At 44.4% G+C, this 15,083-nt stretch overlaps 1 protein-coding gene and 1 non-coding gene across 2 annotated transcripts in view; both read left to right on the forward strand.

The window, feature by feature from the left end:
• PCSK5 (proprotein convertase subtilisin/kexin type 5) overlaps positions 1–15,083 on the forward strand; it is a 413,215-nt gene that overhangs the window by 377,400 nt on the left and 20,732 nt on the right. Inside the window, exons 30-33 of the mRNA XM_072959607.1 lie at positions 7,764–7,981; positions 9,038–9,274; positions 10,471–10,701; positions 14,758–14,935. Coding sequence (XP_072815708.1) covers positions 7,764–7,981; positions 9,038–9,274; positions 10,471–10,701; positions 14,758–14,935 — 864 coding nt within the window. The remainder of the gene's footprint in view (positions 1–7,763; positions 7,982–9,037; positions 9,275–10,470; positions 10,702–14,757; positions 14,936–15,083) is intronic.
• On the forward strand, positions 11,208–11,337 carry LOC116280415 (small nucleolar RNA SNORA3/SNORA45 family). Its single transcript, XR_004189802.1, has one exon. It is a non-coding gene; the product is annotated as a small nucleolar RNA SNORA3/SNORA45 family (small nucleolar RNA).

Raw genomic sequence — 15,083 nt, forward strand, 5'->3', positions numbered from 1 at the left:
TTGACTTTTGTGAAAATGTTATTTTTGTACCTTGTATTGATGATTAGATAGTTGTCAGGATTTTCTTCCATCACAAAAGTGAGGCTGTGATGGGCCATGGAACACACAAACCTCTAAATGTTGAAAGGGAGGTATGAATCATAGATAATGAATAATAAATACCTGGTTAATTATTGATTCCTCCTGGCTCCCTCGGTCCCCTGGTTTAGAATTCCTTTACTCTTCCCATCAATGGTCCTGCCTCCAGGGTTTACCTAAATGAGCAGTGGGAATAGAAGACAGAAAAGGACATCAGGAAACTCTCAGTGACAAGCCACAGAAACATCAAAGAGAGTGAAAGAAATGTGGGGTTCATTACTGCACACAACAAAAAGCTTGGAGATCCAGTATCAGTTATTTCAGTGGCCAGTGCTTCACTAGCAACCCACAATCTCCCCATTTTTGCTCTCGTGTCTTCCTAAGCTTGTTCTCCCGAGCCCACCAACATCACCACCGCATGCTGCAACAACCAGAGACAGAAAAGGGCCCTTTTCCCCTCGTTTATCTCTTCTTAAGAGGAAAGAAAACTTCCTCAGACTATCCTGCACATCTCATCAGCCAGACACATCACTTACACCTTCCTAAACTGATCTCTGGCAAGGAGAATGGAGATAGAAGCACTGATGAAGGATGATCAAGATTCTCCCCTGAACACCCACAAATCACATCACCGACAGCCAGGAAGAGTGGAGAGAGGGAGGCAAGAAATGATTTGGGGGAAGCAACCAACACCACCAAAAGGAATTAGAAGTTTCATTTGCCCACTGATTAAAAGGACTTCATGATGAAAAACAACACCTATTTTCTAATGACCTGTGATTGATTCTGTAGAGTGCAAACAGAAGTCACGGTACTGACCCTCAAGAGGCACCCAATCTAGTGTGGAAGCCAAATGTATCCAATTCAATTTTATAAATACACATTTAGCACCAACTGGGTGTAAGAACTGATATTGGAAGCTAAACTGAGATCAGCTAAAGGAACTCTGGGCTTGCAAAAGGCTTACAGCCCAGTAGGGAAGGTTTACATCAATCAATGTCATACTTCTCAGGGCCTCAGTACACAAAGGGATTCCAAGGGAAAAGAAACCATTTAAAAATAGCTACTTATTTAGAGCTTGCAATACGTAGGCATTGCACGAAGGGCTTCAAAAGTACTATCGCAACAATCCTCACAAGAATCTTCTTATCCAGATACAGCTGACCCTTGAACAACACAGGTTTCAACTGCACTGGGCCACTTATAAGCAGATTTTTTTCAATAAATACAGTATGACACAATCCATGGTTGGTTGAATCCAGAGAGCAGAACCTTGGATATAGGGACTTGAGTATCTGCAGATCTTGGTATTCACATCGGGTCCTGAAACCCATCTCCTGCGGATCCTGAGGGACACTGCACCATCATTGCCCTCATTTATAGATGAGGAAAGGTGCAGCATGCTCAACATCACACAGCTAATACATGGTATGGTCAGGCTTCAACCCAAATCTCTCTAGCACCGAAGTCCACGTGATTAACCGTCGCACAGCACCACCTTCTCAATCAGCTGGGGCTTTTTGTTTTTTAATGACAGCGTTACTGAGATATAATTTACATATGACACAATTCACCAATTTAAAGTGTACGATTCAATGGTTTTTAATATATTCACAGAATTGTGCACCTATCACAATTGACTCTAAAATATTTCCATCATCCCCAAAAGAAAACTCTGTACCCTTTTAGCAGTTACTCCCAATTTTCCCCATCCCTAAGCAACCACTAATTTACTTTGTCTCTATAGATTTGCCTATTCTTGGAACAGTTCAGATAAACAGAATAATACAAAATATGACCTATTGTGACTGACTTCTTTTATTCAACATAATATTTTCAAGGTTCCTCTCCAGCTAATCTGCCCTCTTCAGAGGCCCCTCTGACTACTGTGGGGAGAAGCCCCACAATGGTTCTGTGCAGGAGGTACCATTCATGACCCTTCCATGTGACACATGGGGTGAGGGCTCTGGCTGGGTATTTGAAAAGAGAATTACTAGTGAAAGGTTCAGGGTAAGAGAACCAGGGAGCAGAAGGGAGTATAAGGCAAGACTGAATCAGAAAACACACAGCTCCCCTTCCCCAACCACCATACTCCAACCTCAGCAAAGTTGGCAAAGATATTATCATACGACAAGGATGAAGGTCATAAATCTCCCTGCCAAAGTCAATTATTGCTTCTTCATTAAACTTTGCCATGGTGGGATTGAACTGGTTATCATTATTATTATCACCTTACTTATTTAATCACTACCATGCTTTCTGCTGTCTCTTGGATTCATCAAATGTTTCAGGAATTGACAATGCATTAAAGTGTGGAAGAAAGAGATGCATTTTGCCTTCATACAATTAGTGGACCACTCCTCACTTCTTTCCTCCAAATCTGGGCTGGACCACTCTTACGAAGCAGTGGGTCACTATGCACATACATGGCAGCCAAGATATTTTGTATTTTTTGAGAAACAGGGAAGTTACTAACATGACCAAATGCTGCAGACTATGGAGTCTGCACGAGTTGTGCCCTGCTGTCTTGAGTAGGGTGGTCTGATTACCATGCGGTTCCCTGACTTTGTGTTTACAAACAAAGCAGGGGAGATAGAGTCTGAGGAACATCTAACACCCAGCCTGGCTTGACAGCTTTGTTGCTGTTTCTGAGAAAACATCCATTTAGGTACAATCCACCCTGAAATAGCAGTAAGACATATAACAGGAGCACAACTTGCAATGAAATGGCATCCAGGTACTCAAGATTATTTATAAACTGGCATTGGTGGCCACTGCTTTTGCAAATATGGTATATGTTCATCAAAAGAAAAAAGTTTAAGTGGCAGCATATATCATGACAGTGATTGTTTAAAAGGCAACTGGAAACTTACAGTGGGCTCAAATTCACCAAATATGAACAGATTTGAAGCACTCGTATAAGAAAAAATGGTCTTCCTTTAAGTGCTGGCTGTCCCTGCCTTAGCTGTCTGTAAAATATAGGTGAAGCTCCAAGACCATACAGCTTTTGCATTATATACATATTTATCTGAACAGAAAGACTTCAACATAAAGTACTTCGAATTTAACAATTTAATACAGGTGGCCATTTCTTCTCAAAAGAATATGTCTTCTTAAATAAAAACAACAGTGACATAAAGCATTAACAAAAAAGTCTTGTAAGTGCAGAGAAGACAGCAGGACAAATTACTGGCCAGATCTCTGTGGAGAAGGCTGCTTTAGACAAGTGGCTTCCTGACAAACACCTTCTCACGCTGCCTTCCACCTGCCTCCAGCTTCTGAGATTCACGTATTTTTGAGTTAGTAGTAGCCTTCAATGGTTTTTTTTTTTCCTTTTTTGCTTGAATCCATTTCTTTCATTTCAGCATCTCACCTGACATACACTGACTCCCTTATGAGAAGAGTCTGAAAAAGATTTCTTCATGTTGCATCTTTTCCAATTCTGTACTAGAACTGCTAATCCTGAATGCCCAGAAACTATTCTGTAGAGACCTTGAGTAGGCCTAGCACTGAAAATTCCCCAGAGGCCAGGTGATATCACATGGCCCAAAGCCACCAATCACTAAACACAGGTTTGTCCTTCTTGCATGGCCAATCCCTAACCTAAAACTATAGGGTGTGACTGCCCCACCCTGAGTCATTTTGTTGGCATAAACTTTCAGGTATGGTCAGAGGGACCTATGACATTCCTACCACCTGGAAAATTCTAAGAATTTAAAAGTTAGTTAGGGAGAAAGGCCAGACCCCTCTTTGGAAGAGGCCAATTCCTTGCTATACATAAAGAAACTCGAATCCACCAAATTCCCATTCAGGTAGATGTGATATGTTTAAGAACGCACTAAATTTCCTTAATTTTGAATTTCTCAAATTCAATCAAACTCTTGATGAGCATACAATACATTTCTATCCACTGTCTTGTCAAATTCATTTTTAAGAGATTGACTTAATTGGACAAAGTGGTACAGTCTTTGTTGAAGTATTCATCATGGTCCAAAATAAAACTAAGGACACTCATGAGTGAGGAAGCCTGGCCTTAGCTTTCATCTGGATGCCACTTAGCTCCCCCTCTGCTACCTAGACTGCTTTCTCCTCCAATTTTTCTACTTAAAACTACATTAAGAGATTTTACTTCTATTCATCCCTGACACATTCAGCACATTTTTGTTTACTAAATAAACATAAGAAAATAATGACTGAAAGAATGATTAAATGGGTGTGAATGAGATAATCAATTAATTAAAACATCGAGTAAAGATGCTGGGTAAGAGTGGTTTCTCATTGGCTTTAGGGTTCAAAGAGGACTCTAGCAGACTGAATTACTTGCTGCAATTCTCCACCTTTCCTTGCATCTATGCCCTCTGCCTGTAACAGCAGCAACTCCCATGAGAAGCAGAATGGACTTCCCTGATCCTTGACCATGGTCTGGGTTATTTGATTTGCTTTAGCCAATGAGATGTTAGCAGAAAAGTTGCAGAGGCTTAAAATGTGTTTGCCTGTGTTGACCTGATTGATAGACTGCCAGATATTTCTCCAACAATGATGAGTTTATTTGGGATCAGCAGAGAATTGCAATTCGAGGTCTGAAAACATGGCAAGCCATGAGCAAGCTCCTGCCCGGTAAAGGAAGAACAATTTTACAGAGAGGAAAAGGAAGTTGGGAGGGCTATGGTAAACAGAGTCTGTGCTTCTCAGCGGCTGAGTCCTTGCCTGGAAAGAAAGGAGTCTTTCTTCTTTCCATTGGGTTTTGCTATTGTCACAGGGTGTGAGAGCTCCCCTTCTGGTCTCCCAACTCTATTTAACTGAGGTTTCTGCTTACTTTTTTTTTTTTTTAACCTTTTCCCCTTTTGATCAAGATCTTTCTCTGAAAGCACTGTTTGTCAAGAGTCAGGTTTTCTCGTTTCAGTAGCTTTTTGTCCTTCAATGTCAAGAAGGGCCTTTCCTGTAGTGAAGGTGTAGTGTCTCCTGTCAGAGGGCATGGGTACAGACTGGAAACCTATTAAAGTCACATTCGAGTAACAAAGAGGGGTAGGAGAGAGAACTCTCCAGCACTTTTTATCTAAAGTCTGTATGTTATATAGATCATAGACACTGGAGTTTTATCTGAAAATGTCATAAAAGGTTTAGCAACAACTTCCAACAGGCCTCATTCAGATAATTTGGGAAATCTATCTCATCAGATGTCATCTGCTTCAATTCTGGGAAATCTTTACTTTCAGGTCAGATGATGCATAGCTCCAGGGAGGGTTTGGTGGTTTTTTTAGGCTCCTCACATGAATTCAAGAGTCTGTACTCTGGAGTGTGGCAGCACAGCGGTTGGTTAGCAGTATCCAGCAGGGGCCTTTCCAATGAGGTTAAAGAAAGTTCTTCTGAAGGTATCCTTTCCAACAGATGAAATCTCCAGGCTGCAAGGTATGATGAAGGGCTTCATCTCCCAGGGCTAGTCTATGAAAATATTGCTCTACCAAAGCATGGTTATCTTTAATAGAAGCAATTAGGCCCTTGCGATATTGGAGTATCTCTCCTTTTATCACTTGAGGGTCAAAAGAAGCAGGAGCCAAGTGTAATCTATCCTGTGACTATCTCAAACGGTGAGAGCTCATGAATTCCAAAAGGGGTGGATCTGAGATTTAGAAGGACCACTGTCAATGCTTTTGGTCAAGGCATTTGGAGCACCTCTACAAATTTTGCCAGCTGAGTCTTAATAATGCCATTAGTGCATTCAACTAAACCAGAGGGTGGAGGGTGATGGGCACAGTGGAAGTGCTGTAAAACTGGTCAAACGGTGCAGGCTGGATGAAGCACCTGGCCAGTAAAAACAGGTTCTTCAATCACAATGAAGTTCAAGAGCAGTTCCAAGTAGGGATAATCTTTTCCACAGGGATTTTAGCCACAGAAAAGGCAGCAGCCTACCAGCAAGGGAAGGTTTCAGCCCAGTGCGAAAATACACAGACCATAACTAAAAACATAGTTACACCCACTAGACAGAGGAAGTTGTATATAACTCTTTTTACCAGACCTCGAATGGTCCATTAGGTAGTTTAAACTGTCAGTGATCAGTATGAACAGGCTTCCCTGGGTTGTACTTTGGACACGTGAGGTAAACATTTTGTGTGGCCTTGTTAACGTTTCCTCACCAACACTGATTCATGGAGGCTCTCATTCTGTCATAGACTGAAGGTTTGATGCATGCACAGTGGTGAGTGGAGGGAATTTGAGAGTCCCCAGCAGGACTGGCTTGTTACGTGGTCCAAACTGGAGCTTTGTATTTTTAATCAAACCAACAATTGTTCAATTTCTAAACTTGTTTCTCCTTTTCTGAGGCCAAATGTTGGGCCTCCGTGGTCAATTTTTTCTAAATTATCATTTGAGAAAATACCATAGAATATCATTTGGTTGCTGTTGGTTCCTTTAATGGAAGTATTCCTTGGAGAAATATCAGCAAGGTGGCTTCCTTTAGCTTCCAGCAAGTCAAGTTTAGAAGTCCTGGACTCTTAAGCGCTATGGTGACAGATGAATGTTGGTATTCACTAATTCCTGAACACAGAAGTCATATTAGATTTTATTTCCCCTGATAGTAAGGAAGTTACAATGCTTCCACAAAATTCCAAAACCATAAGCTGCTCTGAAAGCATCTACTATCAGTATAAATACAGGCAGTTTTGTCCTTGGCTAACATACAAGCCAGTGCAAGAGCATGTAATTCAGCCTGCTGGTCTGACAGAGCCATAGGGTAAGAGGCTGCCTCAACACCACCAAAAAGGAAGTATAACAACATACCTAGCACAGTACTTGCCATTGTCACCTTTCTAAATAAGGCCATCAGTGAACCATCATTTCACCATGAGAAGTCAGTGTTACCCAAGGAATTCCCTGTAGATCACTACTGGGAATCGGGAGGTGGCCCATCCACGTTAAGCAGTTGTGAAGTACGGCCTCAGTGATGGAGGGGAGAAGAGCAGCCAGGTTAAGGTTATTACAACATAAAACAGGTGAGGAGCAGTTAACAGAAAGACTTCATGGGAGGTGAGGCGGCGGCTGACTGAGAAATGCTGAGTATTGTGAGAATTCAGGAGAGCTTCTACTGCATGAGGAACAAAAGTGGTTAAAGGGGATCCCACAACAATTTTCTCAGTGGTCTTCACCCAAAGGCCAGTCAGTGGCTGTGGTGGCTCTAAGGGAGGTGTCCACACTCCAGTGGGCAAAGGTGGTCCCCGTGTTTCAGATGATTACTCCAAGGGCGTTCCTTTCCTTCCACATACAAAAATGTTATAGGTGATTAAACGTTTGAGCCTTCTAAGAAAATCTTAACAGTTACATTTAAAATTTTTTTAAATTTAAAAACATATTAAATTGGATAAAAAGCTTTCTCTCTATCATATGGCTCTAACCAAAAAAAGAAAAAAAATGAAAATTAGGAGATAAAATAGAACATCAGAAGATGACTAAATGATACACAAATTAAAAGCTGTTTTCAAACACACCGAACTCACAAGGATAATAGCCATGGTTTCAATTTATTTTTCCAGACTGGCTTTTCAGCGTACTTTCCCAGGGTATCTGATGGATTCACTTTGGTCAACAACAGCCTCGGCCCCTCCGCTCTCAGTCCTAACTCTTGGCTGCCAGGTATGAATCACTGCCCTAGTTGGAAAGCTTCTCCAGGGGCTCTCTCTTCTCCCCCCCAGGGGCTTCTATGCAGAAGACGGCACTTGTCAACGCTGCAGCTCCTCCTGCAGAACATGCGAGGGAAATGCCACCTACTGCCACTCGTGTGAAGGGGGCCTTGTTCTGGACCAGGGGGCATGCCGGGAGACCTGCCCCAAGAGGCACGTGGCTGTGGAGGGGATGTGCAAGCGCTGCCCAGAGATGTGTCAGGACTGCATCCATGAGAAAACATGCAAAGGTACCTGGGAGCATCGCAGTGGGGAGCATGGCTTTGCCGAGCCTCCCCAGCTGGGGGCCGACTATCTGAGGGTGGGGTGTCCAAGGAGAACTGGGAACCAGTCTCTGTACCTTTACTGAAACTTACCTCCATGTGCGTCACCGAGGAAACGGAGGGTGACATACAGCCTTTCCATTGTGGACTCTGAATTAAGCCAGACAAGAGCCCCTTTCCCACATGATTTCTTCCACACTGGGCACTGAGGGTGTGCCAAGCACTATCCCAGGTGCAAGAGATGCAGACAAGAACCCAAAGTTTCTGCCTCTTTGAGCAAAAAAATCTCAGAGGAGAGACTGATCTTAATAAAACACAGAGAATTTCAACTGTGATAAAAGATACAAAAGAAAAGCTCCAGCAACTGTAAGACTTTGAGAACAGTACTCTGGTTAGGAATTTTTTCTCTGGAATTGCCTCCTAAGAAAGGCTATCTAATTTCCTCTCCAGAATAAGACAGACTCATTTCACTGGCTCTGGCCAATCCAAAGGATTCTCTGGATGTAACCGAAGTGTTTTCTGGAATTCCCTCCAAAATAAGAGAATAGGCACAAATAAAGTAAACGCACAACGAAGTCTTCATGCTGACTACCCATGTATATTTCATTAGTCGACCCTCTCAGTGGATGAAACACTAATCTATGAATTCCTAAACTGCTTTCTGTAGTAAACAGAGCCTGAGGTGCTCAATACAAATTTAAAAACCTGCCAATGCCCTCTGGGTTTTCGGAACAACACCTCCTGCATCTCTCCCATGACTTATCTGCCAGCACTACAATTTTTTCACCTCCAAGGGGCAGATCATTTCAGGATGTGGAAACCGCACTGTCTATTTGGGCCACCATGTGTGGTCTCCTCTCTCATGCCAGGGCTTGAGAGACACAGAAGACATGTCTTGGGAGGGTGGAGGTGGGGTAAATGTACACTGGGTCAAATGAGCCAAAGTGGCTAGCCCACTGCAGAAGGAATCAAGTCCTTTCCCCTGTCCCCCTTGGGGTAACTTGTTGGTTCCCCTTCGCCCAGAGTGCATGCCTGAGTCCTTCTTGTACAAGGACACGTGCCATCAGTCCTGTCCCAGCCACTTCTACGCGGATGCACGCCAGTGTGTTCCCTGCCATGAAGACTGCCTGGAGTGCAGTGGGCCCTCAGCAGACGACTGCGACCTCTGTGCCGAGGACTCCTTGGTTCTCTATGACGGGCGGTGTTTGGATGAGTGTCCAGAAGGAACTTACTATGAGAAAGAGACTAAAGATTGCAAAGGTAAAGACGTCCAGGTGCACAGTCGAGTATCACATCCCAGGGAGTTGGGATTAGGGATTTCTGCCAAGACAACGCAGGTTCTGGGGTTTGCCCAGTTCCAGCCCCAGAGCTGTCATCCCATCTCTTCCCCTCCTGCTTAAGGAAGCATGTTTTGAGTCTGCTCTAACATATTACTTATTTTTAACTGAATTATTCCTTAGCTTTGATGATATAACTTTTCTTAGCAATGAATAATGTTAACCCTCCTGACAACAGTGGCTGATCAAAAAGGATTCTCATGTGAAGACTTACAAGAGACAATGAGATGATAACACAGTACTAATACCACACATGTATCCACTCAGAGAGTGCTTCCTGGGGACCTACTATGTGCTGTGTGCTCTTCCAGGCCTGGGGAACGGCGGGGACCACACAGACAGAATCCAGCCCTCACGGAACTTACATTCAATTGGGGAAGGCAGACTCTAAAGAAGCTAAGTCAAAAGGAAAAATAAGGCAGGAAAGGGGGACAGGAAGTTGGGTGGGATGAGGCTGAAGTTAGAGAGAAGGCGGCCTGGATGAGATCACTGAGAAAGGGAGGGAACAAACCATGCAGACAGAATTCCAGGCAGAGGGAACAGCAACGACTAGACTCCCAGGGTAGGAGTGAACTGTTCTTGTTTTATTTGTCTAACAAATATTTACTGTGTGCCTCTTACATGCCATGCCCTCTCATAGGCACTGCATTCACAAATGATACAAAAGAGGCCTTTTTTGTCAACAGGTATTTAACAATACATCTCGACAACTGTTAGGTTAGCGGTAAGTGCAAGGCATTCTGGGAGTCAGAGGAGGACCACAGAGTAGGGGTGATGGTGGTGAGAAGCCCACAGCCTGGAGTGGGACATGCTTTTGTACAACTGCTTATTATTATCTTGTTGAGTTTGAGTAATTAGAGTGAGTCTTACTGATATTTCTGAAGCAGCTGTTGCAGGAAGGGGCTCTCTGGGGATTTCAGAGAACGTGAACCAGCCATTTTTTTCCCCTCATTTTGCAACAAGAAGGCTCCACCTGAGGGCCTCAACTCCCATGGCACAAAGCCCTAGAAACCTCTGGAGAACTGAGGAACACAGGCACACTTGCCAGGGGAACCGATTTCTTAGAGGGGCGCAGGGCCCTCTCTGACTCTCAGTCTGCTGTCCCCACCCCGCCCGCAGACTGCCATAAGTCCTGCCAGACCTGCTCGTCCCCAGGGACCTGCACCACCTGCCGGGAAGGCCTCAGGCTGAACAACCACGGGGGCTGTGTGCCTCACACCGAATGTGCCGCCGTCGAGTATTGGGATGGGGAGGCCCTGGCCTGCAAGTCCTGCCACGCCAAGTGCTTCCGCTGCACGGGGCCCTCAGAGGACCAGTGTCACACCTGCCTGCGGGACAGCCTTCTTCTCAGTGAGTCCCTTTTCCTCTAAGGAGGGCTTGGTCTCTCCCTCCATTTGGGAAGCTACCTTGCACAACACCTGATGCTCAGTAGATACTGGCATTTAAAAAATTTTTCACTTTGTCTTTGGAAATTGTTCACACCTACAGAAGAGATGCAAGAGGGAGGGACAATACTACAAAGAGCCCCGCACAGGCACCTCTTACCCTGTTTCCCTTATCATCTGCTTGCTCTCACTCTCTCATGCTCGATGTATATGTGTACATAATTCACCACGTATTGTTTTTAACCACCTAAGGATATGTTACCTACATCATGGCCCCTCTCCCACAAATACTTTAGTACAGGCGTATCTCAGAGATACTGCATGTGACATATGATATTTGGTTCCAGACCATCACAAGAAAGTGAGTATCACAATAAACCAAGAGCAAGTCACATGAATTTTTTGGTTTCCCAGTGCATATAAAAGTTATGTTTACATTATACTGTGGCCTATTAAGTGTGCAACAGCATTATCGAGGCTGGAGTCACACTTGGGTATCAGCTACTGCCTTAGTGTGCTAGAGTCCTTGAAGAGTCACCGCGAACCTTATTCACTGGCTGTGGCCCTCATGGCATAGTCAGTCACCAGGTTAGTGACGTGCATCAGACTGACTTACACAACTGATAGGTTCACTTATGTCCACAAATTAGGGGGATGGTATTTTAACCACCTGTTTAGGGAGAGCTCTGTTACAGGAGTGTGTGGAAACTAAGTGACCTGAATTCTAGTCTTGGTACTGCCTCTTGACTTTCTCAGTGGTTTATTCTGGTTCCATGAAGTAAAGCTAACTTTTCCTCCTAAAAAAAAAAAGTGTGCAACAGCATTATCTCTAAAAAAAAAATCAATCAACTTTAAAATGCTTTATTGCTAAAAGTAAAAATGCTAACCATCTGACAATGCTAGGTGCCCAAAGACCTTCAATTTGTAAAAAAAAAATGCAGTATCTATGAAGCACTATAAATCAAGATCTGCCTTATGTACTTCAGAGGAATAGGGATGCTCTCTTAGGTAACCACAGTACAGTCGCCAAGTCTAGTGAACTCAACATTGATACAATCCTTTAACAAACACTGTATTATAATTTTGTCAATTCCCCTTTGGAACGGGGCCCTGTCTGGGGTCAGTTATGGCATTTAGTTTCCACGTCTCTTTAGCCTCCTTTATCCTGAAACATTTCTCCAGACTTTGTCTTTAATGATATTGACGTCTGAACACAGTCCGTATCCCTCCATTGGGTTTGCGTGAAGCTTCCTCGTGATTACATGGAGATCATGCACCCTCGGGCAGGATACCTCATGGGTGACGTCATGTCCCTCCAGAGGTACATGGTGGTCCCCTGCCTCTCACAGGTGACGTTAATTTGGGTGCTCTGTTCAGGGTGCTGTCCAATTTCTCTACTGCATAGTTACTTCTCCCTTGTGACTAATAAGCAGTCTGGGGAGAGACACTTTATGAACATGCAGGTTTACAGCTCCTCATGAACATTTCCCCCGTGATTTAGCATCCGGTGATTGATGAATCTTATTGAACAAAGCGTGGCACAATCTGAGGTTGTCCAGCTCCTACAGATCAGGTATGAAGGTTCCACTACTGTCAAGCAACGCCCTCAGGTTTCCAGGGACACCAGGAATCGGCTTAACCTGGAGAGGTCCTCACACATGCTCTCCCTAACCCAGCAGAGTAGACCTGAGAAGTAAGACACTCAAAGTAGGAATGCATGGCAATTTTTTCCACTTCCAGTGGAGGTACCATGAGCAAGGGCACCAATTCCCTACTAAGACAGGGACAGATACACCCAATTCTGTTCTGACTGCCGCCCGACAGAAAACACTTGAGGATACCAGTCTTCCTTTCCATCCATCTTAGCCCCTCTTGCACAAATTTCGGTGAACCTTCTTCCCCACAGTGGCTGCTTCAGGAGAACATTCCAGATCCCCTCTATCACCCCAACCCCCAGGACCCTCTTTTCTAATTATCCCCAACCTAGAGTGTTACCAGTGCTCACCTCACATGCCTTCATACAGACAGGAAGACATCTTATCATTACAAGGTTGTCTTCCCTTTAACTAGGGATACGGATTGGACTAGAACTAAGACTTCGGGGTTGGTGTATGACACAGAGCCATGGTCCCCCAAGGGCTGGATACAGGATGTGCTAGGACCTGGTCTTCTCATGTTCTCCCACCCTGCCCCTCACCACCATCCCACAGGGTCAGCCTAGTTATAAATTCCTCTGGTGGTTGTGATAGTCTGAATAATAATTTCCCTAGAAGTGTCCATATCCTAATCCCCAGACCCTATGAATATGTCACCTTACATGGCAAAAAAAAATTGCAGATTATAAAGTAATGGACTTGATTTGGGGAGGACCACCCGGGATTATCTCACAGGTCCTAATAAGAGGGAGGCAGGATAACCAGAGTTAGTAGTGTAAGGTGGTGTGATGTCAGAACTGAGGGACAGAGAGAAGATGCTCTGGCTTTGAAATCAGAGGAGGAGCCATGAGCCAAGGCAGGCAGGTGACCTCTAGAAGCTAGAAAAGGCAAAGAAACAGATCCTCCCCCAGAGACTCTAAAAGGAACACAGCCCTGTAGACTCATGTTAGACTTCTGACCTCCAGAATTATAAAATAATACGTTTGTACTGTTCTGAGCCACTACATTTATGGTCACTTGTTACAATAGCAATAGGAACCTAATAGAGAGGTGTTTCATCTTTGGGAGATTCAGGCTTCCCCCTAGTTAACAGCTACATCAGCTGGACAATCAACCGTTGTCAACATCCATCTCTAACAGAATAGCCACTGAACAGAACCTGGGGACCTGGTACTGTGCTGGGGTCTGGAAAACCAGAGATGAATGACATGGCCCCTGCCCTCGAGCAGCTCAGACAGTCTCCCAGCACAGAGTTTGGGTGGGTCCACAGCATTTTTTACAGCAGCTCTATACCATTTAGTTTTCCCACCAGTATCCGCGCTTAATGCTGACTGAAGTTATGGACACACCGGCTTCCAGCACAGAGCTGACCAGTGGCTCACATTAATAATGCAGGAGGGCCTGGCTTCTGTTTTGTGAGGTTAAGCAGAAGCGGGGGAGTAAGCTGTCTCTGAGACTGCACGTTAAACTGTGAAGCCAGCAAATCTCATGTCTTAACTTTATGATTAACCCGTCCCCAACTTCCGCCCCTAAATGCTGTTAAGGAAGTTGAGAAGGCAGGAATCAGTGACTCCCCTGGGGTGCGTGGAAGAAGGCCTGGGGTTGTGTGGGGCTGTACAACTTGACTTTCACTCATCCTGCTGTTTAGAGCAGAGGATTTACGGTTACGATCTAATTTTTTAAATACACGGGCAAAATAGTGTCTCACTATCCATATATCCGTATTTCTGTCCTGATGGAATATTCTATATCTGTACTCACACAACTGAGAAACTGAAGTTTTAATTTTATTTCATTTTAATTAATTTAAATTTCAAGAGCCACACTGTGTGGACAGCACAGCAAAACAGGGCCAAATCTTATATTTTCAGCTAGAAACATTTGAAATTGTGGGGACTTGTTATCACATTGGCCCTGCATTTTCCATTTTCTTCTTTTTTTTTTTAAATGGGGGTACTCCTTCAGTACCAGAGACTGAACCCAGGACCTGGTGCATGCTAAGCACACACTCTACCTCTAAACTATACCTTTGCCCCATTTTCTTCAATGGAGCCTTGACTCCTGCTACCCTAGCCCCTGCCTCGAATGTGCTCCCTGGGAGACCTTGTACATCCTCTAGCTCACGTTGACAGAACATGGTTTCTGTCCTGCCCAAAACAGCCAGTCCACTCTGACCTGTTTTTCTTCAACCCCTAATGGACTTATGGTTGATTCTATTTCTTGGACATTCATCTTAGCTCCTAGGATATCCATCGGCCCCCGGGAACACTGTCTCATTCCTTTGCTCCCACCATGGGAGCAAATCAAGGTTTGGGAGACATGTGTCATACTTTGTACCAAGACAGACTCTTTTCCTCCCCTGGCAGACAAGACCTGCGTGCAAGACTGCCCCGAGAGCTACTATGCCGATGAGGACAGCCACCGGTGTGCCCCCTGCCACAGCTCCTGCAGGACCTGTGAAGGTGGACACAGCATGCAGTGCCTCTCCTGCCAGCCGGGCTGGTTTCAACTGGGAAAGGAGTGCCTGCCCCAGTGCAGGGAAGGGTGAGGTGCTCAACACACTTTCCCCTCATTTAACCCCATAACCACTCCAGACATCACTATTAGCAAACCCATTTCACAGATGAGGAAGCTAAGTCCTGAACACTTACATAACCAGACTGAAGTCTCACAGCTAGCAAGAACTAACGAT

This window comes from Vicugna pacos, chromosome 4 (assembly GCF_048564905.1).
Source record: "Vicugna pacos chromosome 4, VicPac4, whole genome shotgun sequence".
NCBI classification, from domain to species: domain Eukaryota; kingdom Metazoa; phylum Chordata; class Mammalia; order Artiodactyla; family Camelidae; genus Vicugna; species Vicugna pacos.